Here is a 26,238-nt window from a genome sequence, read left to right as displayed (position 1 = left end):
TTTCTTATATTTTATTTATTATATGAGTTTATAATTGAATTTTATTTTACAATTTCTTTTAATCATTTTAATAACTTCTAAATCTATTGTTTAAAGACTTTCAATTATTTTCAAATATTTTTCGATTGTCAATTTTCTTTATAATTTAATTTTATTTATTTTTATTTTCTTATAATTTTTAAATTCTATTTAAATTCATGATTTTATTTTTTCTAATTTACTTAAACTTTTTTCTACCGTTTTATTTATTATTTGAGTTCATAACTAAATTTTATTTTACAATTTATTTTCACTATTTTAATAATTTCTAATACCATTTTTTTAACACTTACTATTTATTTTATATTTATTATTTTCATTTTTTTTTAAGAACTATAATCATTTTTATAACTTTATTTCGTTTATTTTATTTAGTTTTCGCAATTTTTTCTCCATTTTTTTACACGATTTAATAATTTCAAGATTTTCTTTCGATTCTAAACCGGCTTTTCGAATCTAAAACTTTATTAATTTTATTTTCTTATAATTTTCAAGTTTTCTTCTTCTAATTTACATAAATTTTTTATAACGTTTTATTTATTGAGTTTTATTTATTTGAGTTTATAATTATATTTTATTTTACAATTTATTTTAATTACTTTAATAATTTTAATACTTTTTTAAGGACTTTCAATTATTTTCAAATATTTTTTAGATTTTCAATTATTTTTATAATTTTATTTTCTTATAACTTTTAAATTTCATTTAAATTTTTTTCAAATTTACTTAAATTTTTTTTGGTGTTTAAATTTATTATTTGAGTTTTTAATTAAATTTTATTTTACAGTTTATTTTCATTATTTTAATAACTTATAATTTCAATACTTTTTTGAAGATTTTCAATTATTATCTACTCTTTTAGAATATCAATCATTTTTACAACTTATTTCATATTGCTTTCAAAATTAATTCTAATTATGTTGATAGTTTTTTAACGACTTTCAATTATTTTCAATATTTATCTGGAATTTCAATCATTTTTATAATTGTATTCTATTTATTTCACATAGTTTTTATAATTTAATTGAATTAGTTTCAATTATTTTCAAACATTTTTATAATTTCAATCATCTTTATAATTTTATTCTCTTTATTAATTTTTTCTTTTCACTTTTCTTTATAATTTATATTTCATATGATATATATATATATATATATATATATATATTTAATTATTTTGAAAACTTATTAGTAATTTTGCTTGTGAATCCTTTTTTCTTTCATTTAATTGTTTTCAATATTTTTTATAATTCTACTAACTTTATATTTTCTTATATGATCAATTAATTTCAAACATTTTTGAATTTTTAAGATATTTTATTTATTTTTAACCATTTATAAATTTTATTTTATATAATTTCATGTCATTTTAATTATTCTAATAACATTATTTTCAAGCTTTCAATCAGTTTGAAAATTTTAAATATTTTTTTCATATTTATTATTTTTATGATTATTTTCTAATTCTTTTATTATTATTTTTAGATTTTGATGTTGTTTTATTACTTCGAGCCCACTTATTCGAGTTTGGGTATGAAAGCAGACTGAAATATCTACAAATAAATTATTTTAACAATGACAACAATATCAATATTAATTAATAAAGAAATGGGCGAAGATGCTGCAAAGGTAGGATTTTTTTATTTTCAACTTATGGGAATTATTTTATTTATATTTTCACCGAAATAAATAAATAATTTTCATAGGCTATGATGATGATTATTACGTAGGGCTGATGTGCAATTATTTTCTTGTTTTTTCTGGTTTTTGTCATTTTTCGGTTGGTTTCTTTTTGACGTTATTGGTTTTTATTTATTTCGATGTTGCAGAGAGTTCTTAATTCGATCGTGTGGCATTGTTACTTGTTGAATTTGTTTTATTTATATTGAAATAGCTAGGATATTTTTATTTAGTTTTTATCATCTTTATGTATATGCTTATGTATTTATTTATGTTTATATGTGTATATATATACGTATATATGTATGTATATATACACACATGTGTTTTCAGGTATTAAAAGATATACAATGAAAGGTTTTTGAGCAGTTTTGCAACAATTTAGAGAATTCAATAATGAAAAATGTAAATCTTTATTATAATAGAATAGGTTTCGAGTTTCGATTTGACTCATCTATTGTGCATGCAAATAATTAAATCAAAACAAAAAAATGAGAACACTAATTAATATAATATATATAGTTATATATATATATATATATATATAATCAATATTCAAATAAATTAAATAAAATTTATAAAAGTACTTGTGACCAAATCATGGCAAACATTTGAATCAAACTTCTGTAAACGTTTGAAAATTTGATTTAAACATTTACCATGATTTGATCTCAAGTATATTTATATATATATATATATATATATATATATATATTTTTAATTTTATTTTAATATTGAATGTTTTTTCATATTTAACTATATGTGTTATATTAATTAGTGTTCTTGTTTTTGAGTTTTGAATTGATTATTTCAATGCACTAAAGATTAGTCAAATTGAGATTCGAAACTTATGCTATTATATTGAAAATTTACATTTCTTTTTTTAATTCTTGCAAATATTGGATGGATATCCGAAAACATGTTATTCGTTATATAATATATATTCTCACTCTATGACTTTTTTTAACTCTAACTACAATCTCTATTTCACTATTTGTCTCTGTATTCGAGTTTCTTTATATGTATGGTCTCTTGGGTCTCTTGTTGTATCTACAACTCCTACTGGAATCTATTATATATTCGTTAATCTTTTGTCATCATTTATATATCAGCGCCATCTAGTAGCCGCCTACCCCTTCTCGGGTATACCTGAACTTCTCCTAAATAGTCAACTAATTTGTCATTCTCATTGCCTAAAGTTCCTATCATTGCAATTTCTTTCATCACTTTGTCCCTCATGAAATATTTAATCCCCCTCGACGGGTTGTCACCTTAACGCGGTGGGGGGGTCTAACTAACCAAAAGTTACCAAGAACAACCCACATAATTTGAGCCAATTCTTATATTTGAATTTCGTTTATTTTTCAACTTACTCAATATCAAATATTTCTAACTTTTATTCATTGCTATTGCATTGTTTTAATCAGTAAATTGTACTAAATTTCCACATCTATTATTAACGGTTTCAACACACAACTTTTCTATGTATTTCATTTCTGCCGCCTATTTCAGGTCCTGAATTGTTTTTCTCTTCTGCCCGACATTCACTTCACTTGGCTTTACTTTACCGGGCAAGTGTTTGCCTTAATGGGCTCTGCTCTAATCGGCTTGCCGGCGTCTGGTGGAGTTTTGCATTTGTGTTTGTGATTTTTTCCCTTCTGCTGCCTGAATAATCGTTTTACTTTACCGGACAGGTGCTTGCCTGTAATGCGTCGCTTCTGTCGCGGCTCGCCAACGTCTGGTGGGGTTTTGCGTTATTTCAGGTCTCAACGAATCTCAACAAATCTCAACGAATGCCCTGAACGATGGATCACTTGACATGATGTGGGTCGATGAAAAAATCGACATATCGAACGCAAAATGAGGTCAGAGGATAATGTTCCCGGACCGACTGCTGCCTGAGTGTCGTTTCACTTACCAGACTGCTGCATCCCTTAATTGGTTTGTCAGCGAATGATGGAGTTTCGTGCATTTTAAATGCGCGTGCTCTTAAATAATTTATTGAACGTGTGAACCAGTCCAGCAATGGGCGCTTCGAAGGTTCCTCGTCGATACAATTCAAGTGCGTTCCACAAAGAACGTATGACGACCTCAACAAGGCAGTTGTCTTTAGACAAGAAACTAAAAAGGATTCCCTCAGTAGCGGCGAGCGAACAGGGAACAGCCCGGCACTGAATCCCCCAGGGGAAATGTAGTGTTCGAGAGGAACCGATCTCTAAGGTCAAGTCTCTCTAATGAGTCGAGTTTGCATGAAAATGCAGCTCTAATGGTGGTAAATTCCATCTAAGGCTAAATGTCACCACATCATATAGTGAACAAGTACCGTGAGGGAAAGGCGATATCGTTCAGGGAAACAATTGAGAAAACCCAAACACCTCTTTAAGCTCTTTTCTTTCTTCGGTTTCAACATCGGAGTTTTCTACATTCAATCTATTGCAAATTTTCAATTTTTACGCATTTAACTAAATTTAATTAACGGTTTAACACCGACCTTTCTATACATTTTACTTTATTTATACCGGTTTGAACACCGACACCTCTTTATTTTTTAAATCGGTTTGTACACCGACTTTAATGTATTTTTTATTTTTTTATTTTACCGGTTTAAACACCGATGTTTCTTTATTTTTTCTTTTTTTTTCAGTTACCGGTTTCAATACCGAAATCTCTATTTATTTTTTTTTCAGCTACCTTCATCCTGTCTTCTGTTTCAGCTTTCATAATTTTTCATTTTGTTCCTGAGGTGCGTTTAGCATTGACTGTCTGCTGCAGGCCTTAATTGGCTTGTCAGCGAATGTGGAATTTCGCATATGCGTATTCCAGTTTGGTTCGTGCGACGCACTCTCAACTTAATTTTTTGCTTCCTCCTCCACTTAACGGTTTCAATACCGAAATCTCTATTTATTTTTTTTCAGCTACCTTCATCCTGCATTCTGTTTCAGCTTTCATAATTTTTCATTTTGTTCCTGAGGTGCGTTTAGCATTGACTGTCTGCTGCAGGCCTTAATTGGCTTGTCAGCGAATGTGGAATTTCGCATATGCGTATTCCAGTTTGGTTCGTGCGACGCACTCTCAACTTAATTTTTTGCTTCCTCCTCCACTTAACGGTTTCAATACCGAAATCTCTATTTTACATACGCCTATTTCAGGTTGTGTTTTATTCTACGTTCTGTTTATTTTTTTTCAGCTCTGAGGCTATGACCTCTCAAATTAATTTTTTGCTTCCTCCTCCACTTAACGGTTTCAATACCGAAATCTCTATTTTACATACGCCTATTTCAGGTTGTGTTTTATTCTACGTTCTGTTTATTTTTTTTCAGCTCTGAGGCTATGACCTCTCAAATTAATTTTTTGCTTCCTCCTCCACTTAACGGTTTCAATGCCGAAATCTCTATTTTACATACGCCTATTTCAGGTTGTGTTTTATTCTACGTTCTGTTTATTTTTTTTTTCAGCTCTGAGGCTATGACCTCTCAAATTAATTTTTTGCTTCCTCCTCCACTCAACGGTTTCAATGCCGAAATCTCTATTTTACATACGCCTATTTCAGGTTGTGTTTTATTCTACGTTCTGTTTATTTTTTTTCAGCTCTGAGGCTATGACCTCTCAAATTAATTTTTTGCTTCCTCCTCCACTTAACGGTTTCAATACCGAAATCTCTATTTTACATACGCCTATTTCAGGTTGTGTTTTATTCTGCGTTCTGTTTATTTTTTTTCAGCTCTGAGGCTATGACCTCTCAAATTAATTTTTTTTCTTGCTCCTCCACTTAACGGTTTCAATACCGAAATCTCTATTTTACATACGCCTATTTCAGGTTGTGTTTTATTCTACGTTTAGGAAAACAATTGAGAAACCCGAAACACCTTTTTGAGTCAGCTTTTTTCTTTTCTATACCGGCTTTGAACATCGACATTTCTATATTTCTTCCATATCAATTTAAATACGAAATTTTTCATACATCATCCAGTTCTATTTCAGATTCTGTTTTTTTTTCACGTTCTATATTTTTACTTTACCGTTATTTCCAGATCTTATTGCTTATTTGTTTTTTTACTTGACGGTTTGAACACCGCACTCTTCTATATTTGTCATTTATACCTACTTCAGGTCTAAAATTATTACCTCTTTTCACCTAACGGTTTAGAAACCGATTTTTTAAGCGATTAATATTTCAGCACTTTATGAGCAAACGTTATTTGCTGCTCGAATTTAAAAGAAAAAGGTAAATTATTTAGAAAATGGATAAAGTTCAACAGAATTAACAACAAATTCTAACCTATATTTTTTATTATAGAGAGAGATTTTATTTTCTGTTGCCAGCATAAAAGCATATGCAAAAGAAACAAATATCTGGAATTCTTTTGATTAAAGGTATGTAATACTATATAAAAAATAATGAAGGCAATCAATTTTGCAATCAGCCTGATATTTCTTATTTTCTTTACAGGGCTTGTGAGAATGTATACATTTTTTTGAAATTAACAACACGTTTGAATTTATATTTTTTCATTATATGGAGAGATTTTCTGTTGCCAGCAAAGGTCAAAAGGGAAAAATATCTGGAGTTCTTTTGAACAGAGGTATGTAATAGATAGTATATAAAAATAATTAAGTCAATCACTCTTGAAATCACTCGAATATTTCTTATTTTCTTTACAGGGCTCACGCGGTTCCGAGCTCAAAAGGTAAGATTTTTTTTTATTCAACATGTGAGACATATTTTATTTGTTCATTATGTGCATACAATGTTTTATTATTCTTCGGATACACCTTTAATCTCTTTATATGCTATGCAATTGTTTTTTTCTAAATATATTCTTGTATTATATATTCGTTAGGCATAAAGTATTCGTTTATTATAAACAAAGTTAGGAATTTTTTCAGCATTAGATTAGGTTGATAGGCGTAGGATTTTTTTCTAATTCGTTTCATAACATTTAACTTTTGTTTCCATTTATAATAAACCTTTCCTTATTCCTAGTATACATGTGGCCAATAAGTGTGGTATATGTGGCGGATCAGTGACAATGGTGGACAGAGGTAGCTGGCTGTCCTCCAGGACTCATTTTTCCGGACTCGGCAATAATTGTGAATCGAGTATTTGAGTTGACTATCCTTATACCCTTATACCCTCATACCCTCATACCCTTTCCCTTTTCCATCCCTCCCTCTCGACGGGTTGTCACCTTACCGCGGTGAGAGGGTCTGACTTGCCAAAAGTCACCAAGAACAACCCACAGAATGCTTGTCAAAGAAGTCGAGTCAATTAATATCAAATATTTCTAATTTTTATTCATTTTTATTGCAGTGCATCAGTAAATTAAGTTAAATTTCTACCTCTCTATCTTTAACGGTTTAAAAACCGCACTTTTCTATATATTTGTCATTTATATCTACTTTGTGCCTAAAAATTTCAACTCTTTTTTCTAACGGTTTAAAGAACCGAACTTTTCTATGCATTTCTATCCTACCGACTTAATTTTTATCAGGACTTGCAGGACTTAATTTTCTCAATCTCAACTTAATTACTCATATCGACTTTGTGCCTAAAAATTTTAACCCTTTTTTTTAACGGTTTAAAAAACCGAACTTTTCTATGCATTTCATTCTTACCCATTTCGGGCTTTGAATTTTTTTCACTTGTGCCTGACATTCACTTCGCTGCGCTTCACTTTACCGGACAGGTGCTTGCCTGTAATGCGTCGCTTCTGTCGCGGCTTGCCGACGTCTGGTGGGGTTTTGCGTTATTTCAGGTCTCAACGAATCTCAACGAATGCCCTGAACGATGGATCACTTGACATGATGTGGGTCGATGAAAAAATCGACATTTCGAACGCAAATTGAGGTCAGAGGATAATGTTCCCGGACCGGCTGCTGCCTGAGTGTCGTTTCACTTACCAGACTGCTGCATCCCTTAATTGGTTTGTCAGCGAATTATGGAGTTTCGTGCATTTTAAATGCGCGTGCTCTTAAATAATTTATTGAACGTGTGAACCAGTTCAGCAATGGGCGATTCGAAGGTTCTTCGTCGATACAATTCAAGTGCGTTCCATAAAGAACGTACGACGACCTCAAGGCAGTTGTCTTTAGACAAGAAACTAAAAAGGATTCCCTCAGTAGCGGCGAGCGAACAGGGAACAGCCCGGCACTGAATCCCCAAGGGAAATGTAGTGTTCGAGAGGAACCGATCTCTAAGGTCAAGTCTCTCTAATGAGTCGAGTTTGCATGAAAATGCAGCTCTAATGGTGGTAAATTCCATCTAAGGCTAAATGTCACCACATCATATAGTGAACAAGTACCGTGAGGGAAAGGCGATATCGTTCAGGGCTACACTTGAGAAAACCGAAACACCTCTGTCAGCATTTTACCTTTTTTATACCGGTATGAACATAGGAGTTTTCTACATTCAATCCTATATCAATTTAAAATTTTCAAATTTAACCCATTTTACTAAACCCTTTTGTAATGGGGCTGCAATGCTAAGATATAATAAGTGGAAGTCGTTGCAATACCCAAGAAAGGAGCTTCAACCCCTTTAATTCGTCACAATATCAATACGAAATTTACCTTTAACTCGTCACAATGTTGGAGGCGCCGGGTTTATCCGCGGTGTGCAAGCGCTGCACGTAGGTACAGTCATGCCGAGTAACCCTTTCGTAACGGGGATGCAATGCTAAAATATAATAAGTGGAAGTCTTTGCAATACCCAAGAAAGGAGCTTTAACCCCTTTAATTCGTCACAATATCAATACGAAATTTACCTTTAACTCGTCACAATGTTGGAGGCGCCGGGTTTATCCGCGGTGTGCAAGCGCTGCACGTAGGTACAGTCATGCCGAGTAACCCTTTCGTAACGGGGATGCAATGCTAAAATATAATAAGTGGAAGTCGTTGCAATACCCAAGAAAGGAGCTTCAACCCCTTTAACTCGTCACGATATCAATACGAAATTTACCATACGTCTTCTCATTTTATATCAGGTTTTGTTTCATTCACGTTCTATACTAAACGTATTACGGTTAGTTCCTGATCTTATTATTTTTTTCTTTTTTATACCGATTTGAAAACCGACATTTCTTTATTTTTATACTAGTGTTTTTCTTTGCAGTTACAGTTTTAAATACCGAAATCTTTATTTTTCGTCTATATCTTTTTTTTTCTTTTTTATACCGGTTTGAACACCGACATTTCTATATTTCTTCTCTACTGATTTCAACACGAAATTTTTCATACATCATCCAGTTCCATTTCAGATTCTCTTTTATTTCACGTTCTATATTTTTTACTTCACGGTTAGTTTCAGATCTTGTTGTTTATTTCTTTTTTTTACTTAACGGTTTAAGCACCGCACTTTTCTATATTTGTCATTTATATCTACTTCAGGTCTAAACATTTTACCTCTTTTCACCTAACGGTTGAAAAACCGATTTTTTAATATTTCAGCACTTTATGTTTTATTTACTTTGTGCTTCACCTGAGCGAACATTATTTGCTGCTCGAATTTACAAGAAAAGGTAAATTATTTAGAAAATGGATATAGTTCAATGAAATTAACAACAAATTCTAACCTATATTTTTTATTATAATTTTCTGTTGCCAGCAAGCAATGGCCTGGGTTTATAAAAGCATATGTAAAAGCAAGAAATTTCCGGAGTTGTTTTGAATAAAGGTATGTAATACTATATAAAGAATAATGAAGGTAATCAATTTTGAAATCAGTCTAATATTTTTTTATTTCTTTACAGGGCTTGATAGAATAGCAAGAATGTATACATTTTTTGAAATTAACAACAAGTTTGAATTTATATTTTTTCATTATATGGAGAGATTTTCTGTTACTAGCAAGCAATGGCCTGGGTTTATAAAAGCATATGTAAAAGAAAGAAATATTCGGAGTTGTTTGGAGTAAAGGTAGGTAATACTATATAAAAAATAATGAAGGTAATCGCTTTTGAAATCAGCCTGATATTTGTTTATTTCTTTACAGGGCTTGATAGAATAGAGAGAATGTATACACTTTTGAAATTGACAACAAGTTTGAGTTTATATTTTTTCATTATATGGAGAGATTTTCTGTTGCCAGCAAAGGTCAAAAGGGAAAAATATCTGGAGTTCTTTTGAACAGAGGTATGTAATAGATAGTAAATAAAAATAATTAAGTCAATAACTCGAATATTTCTTATTTTCTTTACAGGGCTCACGCGGTTCCGAGCTCAAAAGGTAAGATTTTTTTTTTTATTCAACATGTGAGACATATTTTATTTGTTCATTATGTGCATACAATGTTTCATTATTCTTCGGATACACCTTTAATCTCTTTATATGCTATGCAATTGTTTTTTTCTAAATATATTCTTGTATTATATATTCGTTAGGCATAAAGTATTCGTTTATTATAAACAAAGTTAGGAATTTTTTCAGCATTAGATTAGGTTGATAGGCGTAGGATTTTTTTCTAATTCGTTTCATAACGTTTAACTTCTGTTTCCATTTATAATAAACCTTTCCTTATTCCTAGCATACATGTGGCCAATAAGTGTGGTATATGTGGCGGATCAGTGACAATGGTGGACAGAGGTAGCTGGCTGTCTTCCAGGACTCATTTTTCCGGACTCGGCAATATTTGTGAATCGAGTATTTGAGTTGATTACCCTTATACCCTTATACCCTTATACCCTCATACCCTTTCCCTTTTCCATCCCTCCCTCTCGACGGGTTGTCACCTTACCGCGGTGAGAGGGTCTGACTTGCCAAAAGTCACCAAGAACAACCCACAGAACTTACTTAAATAATTTTTTTTCTAAATTTTCTTTGTCTCCTTTCCTGTTTAAGAATTTTATACTTCAAGTATTCAAAAAGATTTTGATGATATTTCTGGTTTTATTATTGAGTAAGTTTGCATTTGCTAATGTTATGAAATTGATTAGTTTGATTATTTATTCTAATAATTGTTTCATTGTTAGTATTTTAGTATTGGGCCAAAAATCGAAAATGAATTTTTTTGCATATCTTCTCGTTTCAGAGGTTTCTAACCCTATATGAATAAATTGTAGTGTCTGTTCGTAAAAAAATATGAATATGATACATATACCAAATTATTATTATTATTATATTTAATTTTTTCTGTCAGTTTGGTCTAGACAGATTTTGATAAAGATTTTTGTTGGCAGGTAGATGTTGTAGTTTGAATTTTATTATATTAGACTTATATTATGAATTATTTGGATATTAGTATTTTAGACTTTTATTTAAAAAAATAATCTATTATATTTGATCTGGTCTTATCTAATCTTTCTATTGATATTCTCTTATGAAATTTTATTCTTACCCTTATGAAATCTTACTCTTATACACTTATGAAATTTTACTCTTAAACTTATGAAATCTTACTTTGACTCTTATTATCTGACTATTCTTCTTATTAAATCTTACTACTTTCTTATCGTATCTTATGTTTTTACTTTTTTACCACCATTTTATTTTTTACGACCTTTTCACTTTTTTACAACTTTTTCACTATTTTACCACTTTTTCAAAAAACTTAGCAACTTTTTTTCTGGAAGTTTAAAAAATGACTATTTTTTGTCCCTTTTGTTTCTGGGTCATTTTTAAACTTCCAAAAGAAAAAGTTTCTGTTTACGCCCGAAAATCTGTAATGGCTAATTTGAATATATTTTTCATAAATTAAAATTGACCAAAATTAAAATTAAAATTCACGATAAAAATTTATTTTTACAGGTATTTAGAATATGAAGATGTTATAAATTTTATCATGTGATATTATTTGTGTCAAAGTTTATTAATAACTAATTAATTATTTAACAGAAAAAAATTAATTATATGTGCATCCGATATAACTATACTGAAATATCTCTGAATTAAAATTGAAGATATTTTGATGAAAATAATAGTTTATGATTAAATCAAAATTAATTTATACAGGTATTTACAATTTACTAAGATTTCATAATTAATATTGTGCAATAATTTATATAGATTGGGTTTTAATTCTTAATTAAATTCATAAACTTTTCTAATTATTTGAGAAAAGTTAATTATATGTTCATACAACTAATAAAATTTCTTTAATTAAATTCAAATTATGAAATGAGAGGTCAAAATAAATTTAAAAAAAATTTCTTATGTATTTTCAATATTAAGATGTTATACTTTTAATTATGTAATATTTTATTTAAGATTAATTTAAGTTTTTAATAAATTTTATCAAAATGAATGATAGTATTGAATAATTATTTAATACTATGTATTAGAATTGAATATATGTTTGCGGAATAAGAGTTTATGATTAAATTAAAATTTATTTTTAATAATTTTAATAAAGTAATTAAATTACTTTAGACTAATTATTAGAAATTTTATTTGTAATAAGTTTTACTTTAATATTTTTTAAACCAGGCAATTAAAAATAGGTTTTATAAATGAAATAATTTGCTAAAACTTAATTTATTAAAATTATTTTTACTTTTATATTAAAATGTTTGTTATTTTGTAACAAATAATATATAAAATGGATATTTCAGATTAATGGAAACAAAAATGATATTTATGGAGATATTAATCAGAAATTAATTATAATTATTATTAGTAATAACATTTGCTGTGAAGTTTTCAATCATACTATATGCTTGATAGACTCAATATATATTATAATAAATGAAGAATAATCAACCAATGTTTTTTAATTGTTTTTTACAGTTTTTTCAGAAGTAATTATTTTTAAATTATGAAATTTCATCTCAACAAAAATTATTTTTTTATGTTTATCTAAAGTCATTTTTATAAAATTCTAATTTGGCATCTTCATCTTAAAAAATAGCATTTCTTTGTGATATTGTAAAAGATAGTTCAGTTCTGATTAGATTCCACGAGAAATGCCATGTGTTTCCTATTGGATTGAATTTAGTGGACATTTTTAGTGATATTAGTGTTTCAGTAAAATACAGTTTATTGCAATAATATCAACTGTGATTTCCTATACGAGGCAAAACATAGCTTTACTAATTTAATATAATTTAATAATTGAAAAAAGTGTTTTACCTAAATCTTGCAACTTGCAGGCATAAAAATTAAACTTTGTTGGTTTTATCCAAATTCATTTTTATAAATTTCAAATTTGGTGCCAAATGTACATACAAAACAACATTACCGTTTTTAGTGATATTTGTTTTTATAAAAATATACTGTTTTATAAAAATATATTTGATACCATAAGGAATGCCATAAGGAATTTTTGTTTGAATTGAATTTAGTAAACTTGTGCACATTTTTAGTGATGTTTGTGTTTTAATAAAATATATTTTGAATATATACAAAGTAAATGGATACATGTGAGTACTGAATTTTTGCTTAAATTATACTAAAAATCTAGGTTATTTCATTAATTTTATTATTTGATTTTTATATGTTTTGTTTTATTATTTAATTTTGTCTTTTTGAATTGCTTTTATAATTAATATTTTTACCACCTGTACAATTAATTATTATTATTATTTTATTATTACTATTACTATTTTATATTTTTCTAATATGTTATCAATTTGTATCTTTTCCATTAGAACGTTTCACATAAATTACTATCCTTTATTTTGTACTTATTTTTATTTATTTATTTAAATTATTTTACACAATTTATACAAATTATTTATCTTATAGCAATTTCTCGAAAAAACTACAATTTACATTTATCATTAAAATTACTAAACGTTTCTTAAAATTTAATATCTTTCCTAAGTACTGATTTTAATAATTAGGTTTGATTTTTGGAATTTTTATTGTAAGTATTTTTCTGGAATTTTATGCAATCTCATTTATTTTTTTCAAATAAATTAAATTGCAATACCTGGTTTAATATTATTACCAGTGCTGGATTTACAGTAGGGGCAATCGGGGCTACTGCCCAGGGCGGCAAATTTTGGGGGGCGGCAAAATTTGGATAGTGAGAAAAAAATTCTATTCAATATAATCAATTTTTTTTTAACAACATTTTTTATTTCAAGAAATATAATTAACAAAACATAATACGATTGCAATGCAAAATTTGGGTTGAAATAAACGATAACTAAAATTTATTATTTTGCCTTGCCTCCCTATCCGAACGTAAATTATCAAATTGGTTAATAAGTTATCAAATTTGGCAATTTGGCTAATATAAATATCCGGAAAGAAGCTGAAAGTTTAAGAAAAATATGTTTTTCAGTTCTCGAGCCCTCTTAAAATGACGTATTTGTGCACTTCCAAGCTTAAAGCGCCGAAAAACAAATTTAAACTAGTGACTCATTTGCCTTAAGACAAATTACTGAAACATCCCGTACTGAAAATTACATTTATAAAGAGCTTTAAATTTTATTGAAAAATGAAAAAAAAGACTTCTAAAACACATTTTTTGTATTTTGAATTTTTTCGAAAATTATGAACTTTTTGCAAAGCAATAGCGCTGCGTAGCTGTTTCAGAGAAGAAATATCGAAACTCAATTATCATTTTTCGTAATTGCCTGTACCAAAAGCTAATCAGCACGTCTCAAATCTAATATTTTTTAATTATTCAAGCCGATTTATGATTCAATTCCTATTGATAAGGAGACATGCTGATTAGTTATTGGTCAAGGCAGGTCCACCTGTTTTCAAAATGCCAAAAATGATAATTCAGTTTTTGAGAAAAAAGCGTCCAATAACATTCAAAAAAATTTACAGAATAAATAACTGCTTAAATTTGTGTGGGGCAGGTTTAGCGGTTTCGATGATCCAATAAAAAAATTTGATATAAAAACATTTGGCGGACAAAAGTGATCTTAAGACATATGCACATTAAATTACCAGATATTTTAAAGATATTATAATAATAAGTATAAATTTTGTTTACATTTATATAAGTTTTGTAGCATTGTTTATCCGTTAGACTGCGACACGGCGCTTACGCGCTTCTATATTTTGTCTCTCGCAGCTGAAGCAGCACGATTGCTTTAAAAAAAGTTCGAAAGTTTGTAAAATTTCGGGGATGGGGCGGCATTTTTGTCATTGCCCCGGGGCGCCAAATTTCTAAATCCGGCCCTGATTATTACATTAAAATTTAATAAAAGAAATTAATTAAGGACAACTTTAATAATTATTTAATTAACTTGTTAACTTTTTATTTGATATTTTAGCTGTTACTATACTATATGGCATTACACACAAATGTCACATATGCAATAAGAATTATACGAACTGCGAATCAAATATACTCATCAAACGTCAATCATGTTTTCAATATCAATTTACAAAAATAAAATAATACAATTAAAAGTGTAATGCGATATACAAAATGTATACATTAATTGTTTAGTCTTTCCATATAAATATGAAATACAAATCACATTTTGCTTCATGCCACCGAAAATAAAATGTATTCTTAATAATAATGTATATAAACCATATAGTATTTTTATTGCATTATTTATTAATACAATACTCAACATCGTATAGTATCTCAATCGATAGTATGTAATTGCAAAAGAGATAGCAAAGCATCGCATATAAATTATAACCTGTGCCAAAAATGCATTTTCAATTGAATTTATTAATAACACATGCAAATGTATCTTATAATGTCAAGTGAAATCTTACTAGAATTGTAGAACATATTCACAAATGCTCAATTCAATTCAAAATGATGTAGTTATTATTAACATCAATTGTAATTTTGAAATATAAACAATTGAATAACTTTATTTATATTTGACATTTTTTCATATTTATAGTTTCTTATACTTTAATTAATCGTAATGCTTTTAATTCGTAAGTGGCAAAATCAGTTAAATGAACATATTTTCGAAAAACCTCTCACAATAACATCAAAATCTAAAAGCTTGATGACAGAAATTGATGATTTAATAGCACAATTACGTCCATGTAAGTTTCGACACAATTTTTCTACAAAATCTATTGCTCATTGGAAACAATTGTTTTTTTTTTATTTTAAATTTTAAATTTGATTTTATGTTTAATAAATTAAAGATGTCATTGTTAGGCCGTGAAAATCTCACTTGGAATGCATTTAATGCACTGCAAAATGAGAAATTTGAAGAAAATAAAGGGATTGATTTAAGTTTATGTAATATAGAGAAGATGCACTTAAATTTTACCATGGATAACACAAACTTAAAAGAAGCAGTTGAAATGACTAATGAAGCAGAAGGTATAATAAAAATTATAGACATATTAGCAGAATTTATGTAAAATTTCTCTAAAAATTAGCACTTAGCATAATATAAAAATATTTAATTTTTATAAATCTTGTTTTTCTGCAGGCCCGAAACTTATATCTGATACATTTTTGCAAGGCCTGTCTCCTCACTGGTTAATTGAAATTATCAAAGCCCAACAGCAAGAAATTCAAGCAAGATTGAAAAAAACAATTAAAGAACCCGAAATAGAAATGCAACTTCCTAATTTGGAATCACGTCATGATTCTAATCAATGTAATAATGAAAAATCTCAACATAAATATGCAGCTTTCCCAATAAGAGTATTGAAGAAGACGAATTCGGAACCTTCGCATAGACTTTGCAGAAAGGCCAACGATGATAAAAATAAATTGCCTTCTATTCAGTCGATGGATGACGTTAGACAGGTTGCAATATATTTCATGAATATATAATTTAAAGTTGATCATAAATATATATGTATATATATTAAATGTTTTATATTCTAGATTGACAGTCCTAAAACAAAACAAAGATCACCACGACCAAGAGAAAAGAATCATAAAAACCGACGTGTAATACTGGAAAATACTAAGAGAGAAAAGCAATATATGAAAACTACACTATCAAATAACTCTCGTAATTCTAAAACAGATGATTCTTGCACGGAACTTGGATCTGATATCGAATCGGACAAAACAGGCAGATCCAAAGTCTTGAATTGGTTAGATAGTTTACCTAAAGATCACAAAGGCTTGAGAAATGCTAAGAAAATAGGAAAATGTTCTGTTAACGAAAAACCTCGGTGGAATATTTAATATTAAAAATGAACGTCTTATGATTGTAGAAGTAAACCACGTGAAAATAAATTTAATTTTTGAATGGAATATATTATTTATATAATCTATTAATCAACTAAACTTAATACCTTAATTGTCTAAAAAATATTAATTGGACCAATTCATTTAATGTATGCACAATATTATTTATTATTAACTTCCTGTAGGGTAAGTTATAGTAATGGGCCGAAAATCGGAATTGAAAATTTTTACATTTCTCGACGTTTTGAAAGTTTCTGAACATTTTGGCATACCTCACATAAAATGGATGTGTGTGTGTGTGTGTATGTATGTATGGATACAAATTTCCAGTCACGTTTCCGGGCGAACGGATCAACCGATTTGAATGATTCAAAAAGCATTCGATTCATATCGATAGGGAAAAGAGCTGATTAGTTTTTGGCAAAGGCAGGTCCAGCCGTTTCGAGGATACGGAGCAAAGAGTGCAGAAAATAGAAATCGACTTTTTGAGAGAACGGAGTATCCGATTTGAATGATATAAAAAACATTCAATTAGTAATGATTGGGAAAAGTGTTTATTAGTTTTTGGCAAAGGCAGGCCCAGCCATTTCGAAGATACGGAGCTAAATATGTAAAAAATGGCAGTTTTTGAGATAACTAAGCGTCCGATTTGAATGATTCAAAGAACTTTCTGCTTGTCTTAACAAAATAATTGATTTTGGAAAAAAAATTTTTGTTCCAATTTTTTTTTTTTAATTTTTTGTAAATCGAAAATAATTCAGATTTTATTTTTAATTCTGACTATAGTTCTAATATACTTGAAACAAATAATTTCAACTTAGCAATTCAGTTTATATAATTCTTATAAATATTAGACAATGTTACAATATTTATAATAATCTATTTGAAAACATTCAGTATTCCTCGAATATTTCGTTACGGTACGGGAAGTTCCAGCAATTTGCCTTAAGGCACGATGCCACCCACCCCACTAGTTTCCATTTAAGTTTGGCTGAAAACAGAATTCAAGTTATGCGTGTAACGGAACAAACCATCAATGAAAAGGTTGTGATAGAACAAACCTTTCATTATCAAAATAATAATATGATAATAAATACAATATTCTTATTCTGGCAACACTTCCCAAACGTCATTCTAAATTTAACCTATGATATGTGTGTATGCTATATTTAAAACATGTAGAAGTATATTTATAAAATGGGTGAGAAATGGTCATCTGTAACATGTTATTGCTTTTTTGGACTTAGTGAATTATTGCTAATATATTCAAGTGATTGCGCCTTTTCAAAATATGGCTAATGATCCAAATGGTAATTATACAAAGAATAATATACGAGTGATTCTGTAATGACTTTAGGATAGCACTGTCTTTTTGACGGTTTCAATTTCAATACACAGAGATAATGTTCTCCTTTTATGTTCTCAGATTTTTACGTTAAAGAAGATTTTGAAGCAAATTGGTTTCAAAATCGAAATGAAAATGATGGAATATTGATAGATGTTTTACCAAGTGACAAGTAAGTAATTTATTTTTGTTTATGCTTAAAGCTACAAGCTTATCATATTTCATACACATTTAATCATTTTTTATTTTTTTAAATAAAATTCTAAAGTTTGAACTAATATAATATTTAATTCAATGTTACGAGCATCGAAATATAGATAAAGGATTTATTACTTTATATCACTTTCTCCAAAAACAGTAAAATAATATAGATTTCTTTCTTCAGTTTTTTTGAAACAAAATTTTTGTAAATGAATAAATTTGTTTCAATTTCACAATTACAAAAAAAAATTGTTATATAAAATACAGTTAAATCAAGATCTAAATTGAAAATTGAGTTATTTTATTTGAAATTAATTATATAAATTAATTAGTTAATTAAAATTTGTTCAGAATGAAATATATTAAACATAAATATTAACTTTATCTGAATTGTTCTTGATGTATAATTTATAAACAGACCGTTTCTTAATTCCTAATTTCGTAGCTTCAGAAAGTTGATTGTTATATGTTTTTTCAATATTCTTTTCAATACTATAATTTCTGAGAATTGTTACAGCGATGATAAAAAAACTGAGGAAAAAAATGAAAATAATAGTGGAGACTTATCCCGATATCACTGTGTTTATGACCGGTGCCCCCGCACTTATAGTACAGTTGGGAATTTGAGAACACATATGAAAACGCACACTGGTATGCACAAGTTGTTTGTGAGTGTATCATTGTCTTGTGATTGTGTTTTAAATATATTGGATTGAAAATCCAATACAATATATTACTTCTCAATAATCAAGGATTTACAACTAATTTATAAAATTAACTGTTTATGCTGCAGTAAAGGCCATGAAGAGGTATAGATACAAGTTATAATATCAATAAATACTGTATTTTATATCATTGACCAAAACTATTATTGTATAGTAATTTATATTTAGTTATTATGTTATATAATGACTTGACAATTATGCTTAAGATACAGTTTACTGCCTTATGTAAGTTGTATTTTTAATGTTTTGTAAATGTTGAATGAAGCATGCTTAAAGTTGATATATCTACTAATATTAGTAATATTAGTAAGAAAATTATCAAACCAAAAAATGTTCTTGTACTATATATTATTTTTATTGCTTCTTTTTCAATTATATTTTTGCTTATTTGAACCAGTTTCTTTGATTTATAATGAAATGATTGCATTGCAAGAAATTGACTATGGTACTTGTAACATATATATATATATATATATATATATATATATATATATATATATATATATATATTTGTGTGTTTGTATATGCATGTATAGCTGAATCAAATACATATGTTATTTGCAGGCGAGCTAAAATTCAAATGCACAGATGCTGATTGTGGAAAAGCATTTTTAACATCTTATAGTCTAAAAATTCATTTGCGAGTTCATACAAAAGTTAAACCTTTTGAGTGCACCGAAAATGGATGTGAGAAAGCATTTAATACTTTATATAGGTATATAAAAAGTATACTTAGCTCAAGTTCCAAACCACATGTGAAAAATTATCTGATTGTATTGTTTCAGGTTAAGAGCACATCAAAGGATACATAATGGAAACACATTTGACTGCTCAAATGATAAATGCCACAAATGCTTTACAACATTGAGTGATCTCAAAAAACATATTCGAACGCATACTCAAGAAAGGCCATACAAGTAAAATAATTATTCTGTAATAAATAAAAACTAGTTACAACTTTCAAAACTGAATTCTTGTATCTTATAACAAATCAGATGTGTTGCATTTATATGTTCAATTGCAGATGTGAAATGACTGGCTGTGGTAAGGCGTTTACGGCATCTCATCACTTAAAGACACATTCACGCACTCACTCTGGTGAACGGCCATACATCTGCATACAAGACGACTGTAAGAAAGCCTTCACCACTTCACACAGTCTCAAGACACACACCAAGACGCACAGGGTAACACACCAACACATAAATATCAGTTTATTTGAGTATATGCTTCTACATTGAAATAATACATATATGAAAACGATGCATTCTTAAATATATGATTTATTATATTTATTTCTAATGAATTCAGTTCTTTGATGCTATTAACCAACATCCTACCATATCTTTTTTTCTACGTTCTCTTAGAATATTTTATCAGGTTTCAGTTGTTATTTTTTGTTTGTTTTTACTATTATTATGCTAATTATCTTTTTTGATTATTTTGAGGTTCAATAAATAGATGATTTATGGATAAAATATATACATGTGTTTCTATTTAATACCCAAATAAAAACCAGTAAGTGATATTTATTGAATCACACACTCTTAAATTTTATAATTTATTTGCATCTTTCCATTTTAAGTATATCTATTTTATCTATAAATCATTAATTATTTTAAATATGAATATTTTTATCTATATAGAATGATCAACAAGATGAAAAAGCAGAGTTGAATTCAGGGCAAACACATATTGCCCAAGCAAATATTGAGATTCGCTTGAATACAGAGAAATCAGACAAATTACCTGAGGATAATGTTTATGAAATATCGAGAATTACTTTTAATAATGCATTATCCAGTGAAGACTTTGATGTACTGAATAATTTTGCTGAAGCCGCTCATGGTATGTATTCCTGTTTTTATTAATAACATTATGTTTATTTAGCAAAAGTTTATTTTTAAATCTTTTCTTAGACAGAAGATTTGCAGAAACACTTGATAGCACATTCAATGTGCCTCATTCATATGAAAACAACTCAAACAATGATGTTATGGGTCTCGATAGCCAATTATATAACAGTGATGATTACGGTTACTCAACGCCATCGGAGAACATTGAAAACGCCTTTGTCAATGATTATAAATCGTTTGCAGATACAGAAAATGGATACTCGAACACTTTGCAAGCATTGGAATTATCATTAGCATCGGAAGAGGAACTTCCTGCTGCAGCGTCTTGGATGGATATATCTGAATTGGCAACAAAATTGACTGAGATTCCCATTAGCTTATCACCCAGCATGTTAAATATTGACACCATCAGTAATGAAGATAATAAAATAGATGATAATGTTCTTCACAATCAAAAAATATTCAATGAATTTCCCATAGGTTTACCAAATGGGTTGGTTGTACCGAAATGCACTGCATCATATATAGATTTACAGAATTGTAATAAAAATAAAGCACTTGTGGAAACAAATACCACAGAATCAGTAGCTGAAAATGTTATTTGTAATAATGACAGTTCGTTATCAATGACATTGGAAGATGCATATACTGGAGAGAGCAAAAGCATTGACTTACATAGCGCCTATGAGAACCAACAGTCGATAATTGATGATATACAAAATATTGATGATTTTACAAATGTGGATTATGATGATATGTTTAATGAACTATTTACTAACAGTTTAGATAATAATCTGCACCAGAAACCAAAGCCGGTTCTTAATAGCAAAAAATGTAAATGTAATTGCGATAATACCTGTTGTGAATCGAAATCAAATAATAATTTATGTAAAGGTTTAGTCCAAACATTTCAAGATATTACTCGTGATATATGTAAATGTATTGACTGTAAATGTGATCCATCTCAAGAATGTTGGGAAAGTATTAAGGAATATTATTCATCAGAGATCAATGAGAATGATGTAGCTTCAAAAGATTATATCAATGTCCAAAAGGATGAAAATTTCTGTAGAAACAATGTAAACGAGTTTGATAATAAATGTTGTGTTGTTATTTGTTTGAAAAATGTAGAAGGATTAAAGGAATTGTTGTTTAATTGTTAATTCAGCTTTATTTGAATGTACTTTTACATAAAATTAATTCTAAATAATTGATTAAAATTATTTAAAATTTGTTATATTACACAATTTAAGATTAATTTAAAGTTAATGTTAAGAAATTTAAAAAAAACTGCCTCAAAATCTTTGTATAAAATTTGTTGTGTGCACATACATTTTACACCAAATATGCAGTCATTCATGAAAATTATATTATTTTATTGTGATAATGATATTGAATAATATATATTAATAAAGATTATTCTTGTTATTATATTTCAATAATTTATTGAATTTAGTTATTTAAAGTGACAAACTTATTCAATGAATCAAGTTTGATTCTTAATCTTAATAAATTTTGACTTCATATAAGCTTTTTTTCACTTGAGAACATTCTATTTAAAATGAATATTAGTTACAACTGTTAATAAACATCAAGTAACGAAGTGTGTTAATATAAAATAAAAGTCGTTTTATTTAATGTATAGTTTTTCAATTTGAAATTCGCGCTCTCGACGTTATGTCACTTTTCACTTCTCCTATGGGGCCGGCCATCTTGGTGTGCACATGTCATGGAGATTTTGATGAATGATTCACGTGTGTTAATTATTTAGCGTTTTTAATTAAATTTTCAAATTAGATTTAATTAATTCATATATTAATTTGTTATATTAATTATGTAGATCAATTTCATGTAAAATGTGTAAATGATAATTTGTGCCTGAAAGAGATATGTGCCGAAGTACTTAGGGGTTAGATTAATGACTTTTATGAAGGTTTTTAATGGGCCTTCTAATTAATATTGTAATCGAATACTTTATTTACAGATTCCAATGTATCCTTTAGTAATATTCATATATACAATTATCAAATATATGGTGTATGTATTTGCGATTCTGAAGACTGTAAGTACTTCTGCATATTTTTAAATTATATGTTTACGATTCATTCACCAAAGTCTCTAATACTTGCGTCGCGACGTGTGTTGAGCAAAGACTCCACTTGGACATTTGAAAATTATAAATTAAGTGAATTGAAAGTAATCTAGTAAATGTGAAATAGTGTTTTCGAAGCAGTGATCTTTGGTGTTCTCGAAGCAGCCTAGCTTTGGGATTGCAAGCAGTTTCTTCGAGGGATCAATGTGAGTTAAAGCAATTTTTTTACAAAACGTGTCATAGAATACGTTACTGATGTGTACATGCATTCATCAAACAATAAATAAATACTCTGTTATGTTTTATAACATATCATTTTTCATTATTATTTAATAATCATATTATTATTTAAATAAACAATGTTGTTAGATACAGATGGATACTTATAGTAAACAAAAATATATAACTGCGTATTGTATAATATAAATTATAATAAGTGACGAGAGTAAATAAAGTTTATCCACACACACTTATTAAAATCACGTTCAGTTTTGAGGATAATTATGCAAAGGACTAAGTGTTTCCTAATCCAGGCAAATTTAATACAAATGTAAATAATCTTAATTTTTTGTTTAATAAAATTATTCAGAGAAATCAAAGCAAGGAAACTGATGACGTCTATCGTTTTGCTCTTTCATTTAATACATTTGTAATTTTCAATTATTTTAAAATTCTTATTCTTACATCAAAAACCTTTAGATGTTTTCTACTAAAAAGCCGGTTTCGAATGTCATAATTTAAAATAAAACTATGATAAATCTAAGCCTAATCACAATTTTAAAGGGATTTGCATAATTCAAAATTGTCTGTATGTACATATTTCAGTGAGATATTTTATGACTCGTTCATGCTCATGCATCTGCTGAAATTAATTCTGTTTAATAATTTATTTGTTTCAAGTAATTATATTGTAATACTATTTCTACACGGGCTTTTGGCAAAATATTGAATCCTTACTTTTTCATTTATTAATGTTTCAGTTCATATTGTCGTTATCTTATTTAAAGACAGTTTATATTTAACATATTATTCTTAACAAAGTTTAACTATATTAATTAATTGTTTTTACAATTATAGTAATGAATATTTTGCTTTTTCTTTTTATATTACGAGTATTATTCTGACTACTTAGCAGATGTATGTGCAACAGATTTTGAATATCACTTGCAATTTTAAATTAGCAAGTGATGTTTGATAAACAAGAAAATCATTTTATCTATTTATTGGGGGAAAACATATTGATTATTTACTTATTTAAACTTATTAAGTTGTTGTATGTGACAAAGGCATGAAAAATAATTTGTTTTTCATTATAATTTTAACAGTCAATTTGGAATATTTATATATTTTATTTTATGTCTGGACCGTCTTGAAGTTTTGTTCTGAAATTAATTGGTTTTATTACCTTTATTTTGATTATCCATTAATTGAGTCACTCTTCAAGTGCTGAGATATATTCCTGCAAATTTGCTGCAACGGATATTTTAAAATGAGTAAATGTTACACATAGTACTTGTAAAACCTATTTTATACTTAGATCAAGCTCTTGTTTTAAATATAATGTTTGTGGTATATCATAATAACAGAAAAAATAGCTCAAGCGGCAATTTTACAAAAGATCTTCACTTTCCTTACTTTACTGCTTCATGACTGAATAATATTTTTTATTCTACAAAGTCTTGTGAACATTGTTCATTATTTTATGGCAACGATTTATTACATTTTCTAGTATCAAGAATCATGTGTTTTCCCTATAACAATAATTAATGCATGTATGCACTGTCTTATGATTACAAGTTTTGATCAAAATATGTAAGACTCGACTAGGCTTTGCAAACTGGAAATTTGCATTTTGCAATTAATTTGCCTAATTAATTTTATTTTTATATAAGCATAATTTTGTACATATTTTTTATTTTCTACATTCTATGTTTACATACTAGATAATAAATTATAATAAACATGATTTTTACAAAGTCTATATATATATATAGTATTATAAAAATATTTGTAATATTTGCAGCCCAACCCGTCGAATTAAAAAAAGATTAAATAACAAAATTATTTATTCCATTAAACGTTTCGACACTTGATAGAAATAGAAGGAGCAAATATTGACCTCCTATATGATGTCAATGATAGCATGACATAGTGGTGTGGAGTGACCATATAACATCAATACATGACATTGTGGTGTGGAGTGACCACAATGTCATGCTATCATTAACATCATATATAGGAGATCAATATGTGCTCCTTCTATTTCTTGTTAGTTAATATAATAGTATATTATTATTTTACACAAATTTAGTGTTCAATCAATTTTACATTTTAATTAATTTTTTTGTTGTTTTCCTGGTTTGATTACTGAATGATGACACACATCAAGTGTCGAAACGTTTAATGGAATAAATAATTTTGTTATTTAATCTTTTTTTTAATTCGACGTTGGGCTGCAAAAATATTACAAAATATATATATATATCATATATATATATATATATTATTTTTTTCTAATTCTAAGAACAATTTTATCGAACTTGTAATCAGTGAATTTGTTTAATTCAAGTGTTGAGCAATTAATTAAATTTGTTGATAAATTCCAAATTAGTAACGATTAGTAAAAGTCATGTATTTTATGAAACTAAATTCTTCTTGTATATTATTTTGTTTTTTGTTAAGAACTTTTTCAAGATATTTTCATCTTATGTATAATATTTTATGAGAATTGCTCGACATTTTAATTGATTTTGTCCTGCCATATATAATTAAACTTTGATAAATACTACATAACTCGATTGATTTGTATTTAAATTATATAAATCAAATGTTTTTTGATTTAATTATTCTTTACAAATTTTTGAATTATTTAATTCTACGTTATTCAGTTGTACTTATAATAAATATTTCTCAATATGTATACATTTCTTCTATCAGTGCAATTATTTTACAATCGAGTTGATGTAGTTGATTAAAGTTTCGAAAAGTTGATTTGAATAAAACAATACATAATTTTGATCAAAATTCATCACTTCATTCAATATTTAAGATTTTTTCATTAGATTTCTATATAATAAATTAATATATAGATAATTTCTAAGTGTTTACAATCTTAGTTATAATTTCTAGTTTTGAAGTTTTGTTGAATTCAAAATCAACTATGTTTTTGTCTCGATAATCGTAAAGGTTTCACACGTGTTATCAAGTTGTATAAACATTTTTGATTCGATTAATATCATTCATTTCATCGATCAATTAAATAATTCTGTCGAATA

General features: G+C 27.9%; 1 protein-coding gene across 1 annotated transcript; it reads left to right on the top strand.

Annotated features, from left to right (window-relative positions):
* The first annotated feature begins 17,889 nt into the window (after nt 1–17,889).
* Nucleotides 17,890–22,049, top strand: LOC113372593 (zinc finger protein PLAG1-like). The gene is made up of 8 exons (XM_026612950.1): nt 17,890–18,054; nt 18,171–18,261; nt 18,808–18,941; nt 19,580–19,730; nt 19,801–19,932; nt 20,040–20,202; nt 20,662–20,863; nt 20,935–22,049. Exons 1-8 carry the CDS (start codon nt 18,036–18,038, stop codon nt 22,032–22,034), a joined length of 1,992 nt encoding a protein of 663 aa, XP_026468735.1. The 5' UTR covers nt 17,890–18,035; the 3' UTR covers nt 22,035–22,049.
* Nucleotides 22,050–26,238: the final 4,189 nt, after the last annotated feature.

The sequence above is a fragment of the Ctenocephalides felis genome, unplaced genomic scaffold (assembly GCF_003426905.1).
Source record: "Ctenocephalides felis isolate EL2017-DRISC unplaced genomic scaffold, ASM342690v1 CF-g0.4_SCAFFOLD_01604, whole genome shotgun sequence".
Lineage (NCBI taxonomy): Eukaryota > Metazoa > Arthropoda > Insecta > Siphonaptera > Pulicidae > Ctenocephalides > Ctenocephalides felis.
The sequence above is the reverse complement of the archived record's forward strand: the minus strand, read 5'-3'. Positions and strand labels throughout refer to the sequence as shown.

Coding starts and splice junctions, on each gene's coding strand:
- LOC113372593 (XM_026612950.1), top strand. Junction 19,731..19,800: donor GCATTTAATACTTTATATAG/GTATATAAAAAG, acceptor GTATTGTTTCAG/GTTAAGAGCACATCAAAGGA. Junction 20,864..20,934: donor TTTTGCTGAAGCCGCTCATG/GTATGTATTCCT, acceptor ATCTTTTCTTAG/ACAGAAGATTTGCAGAAACA.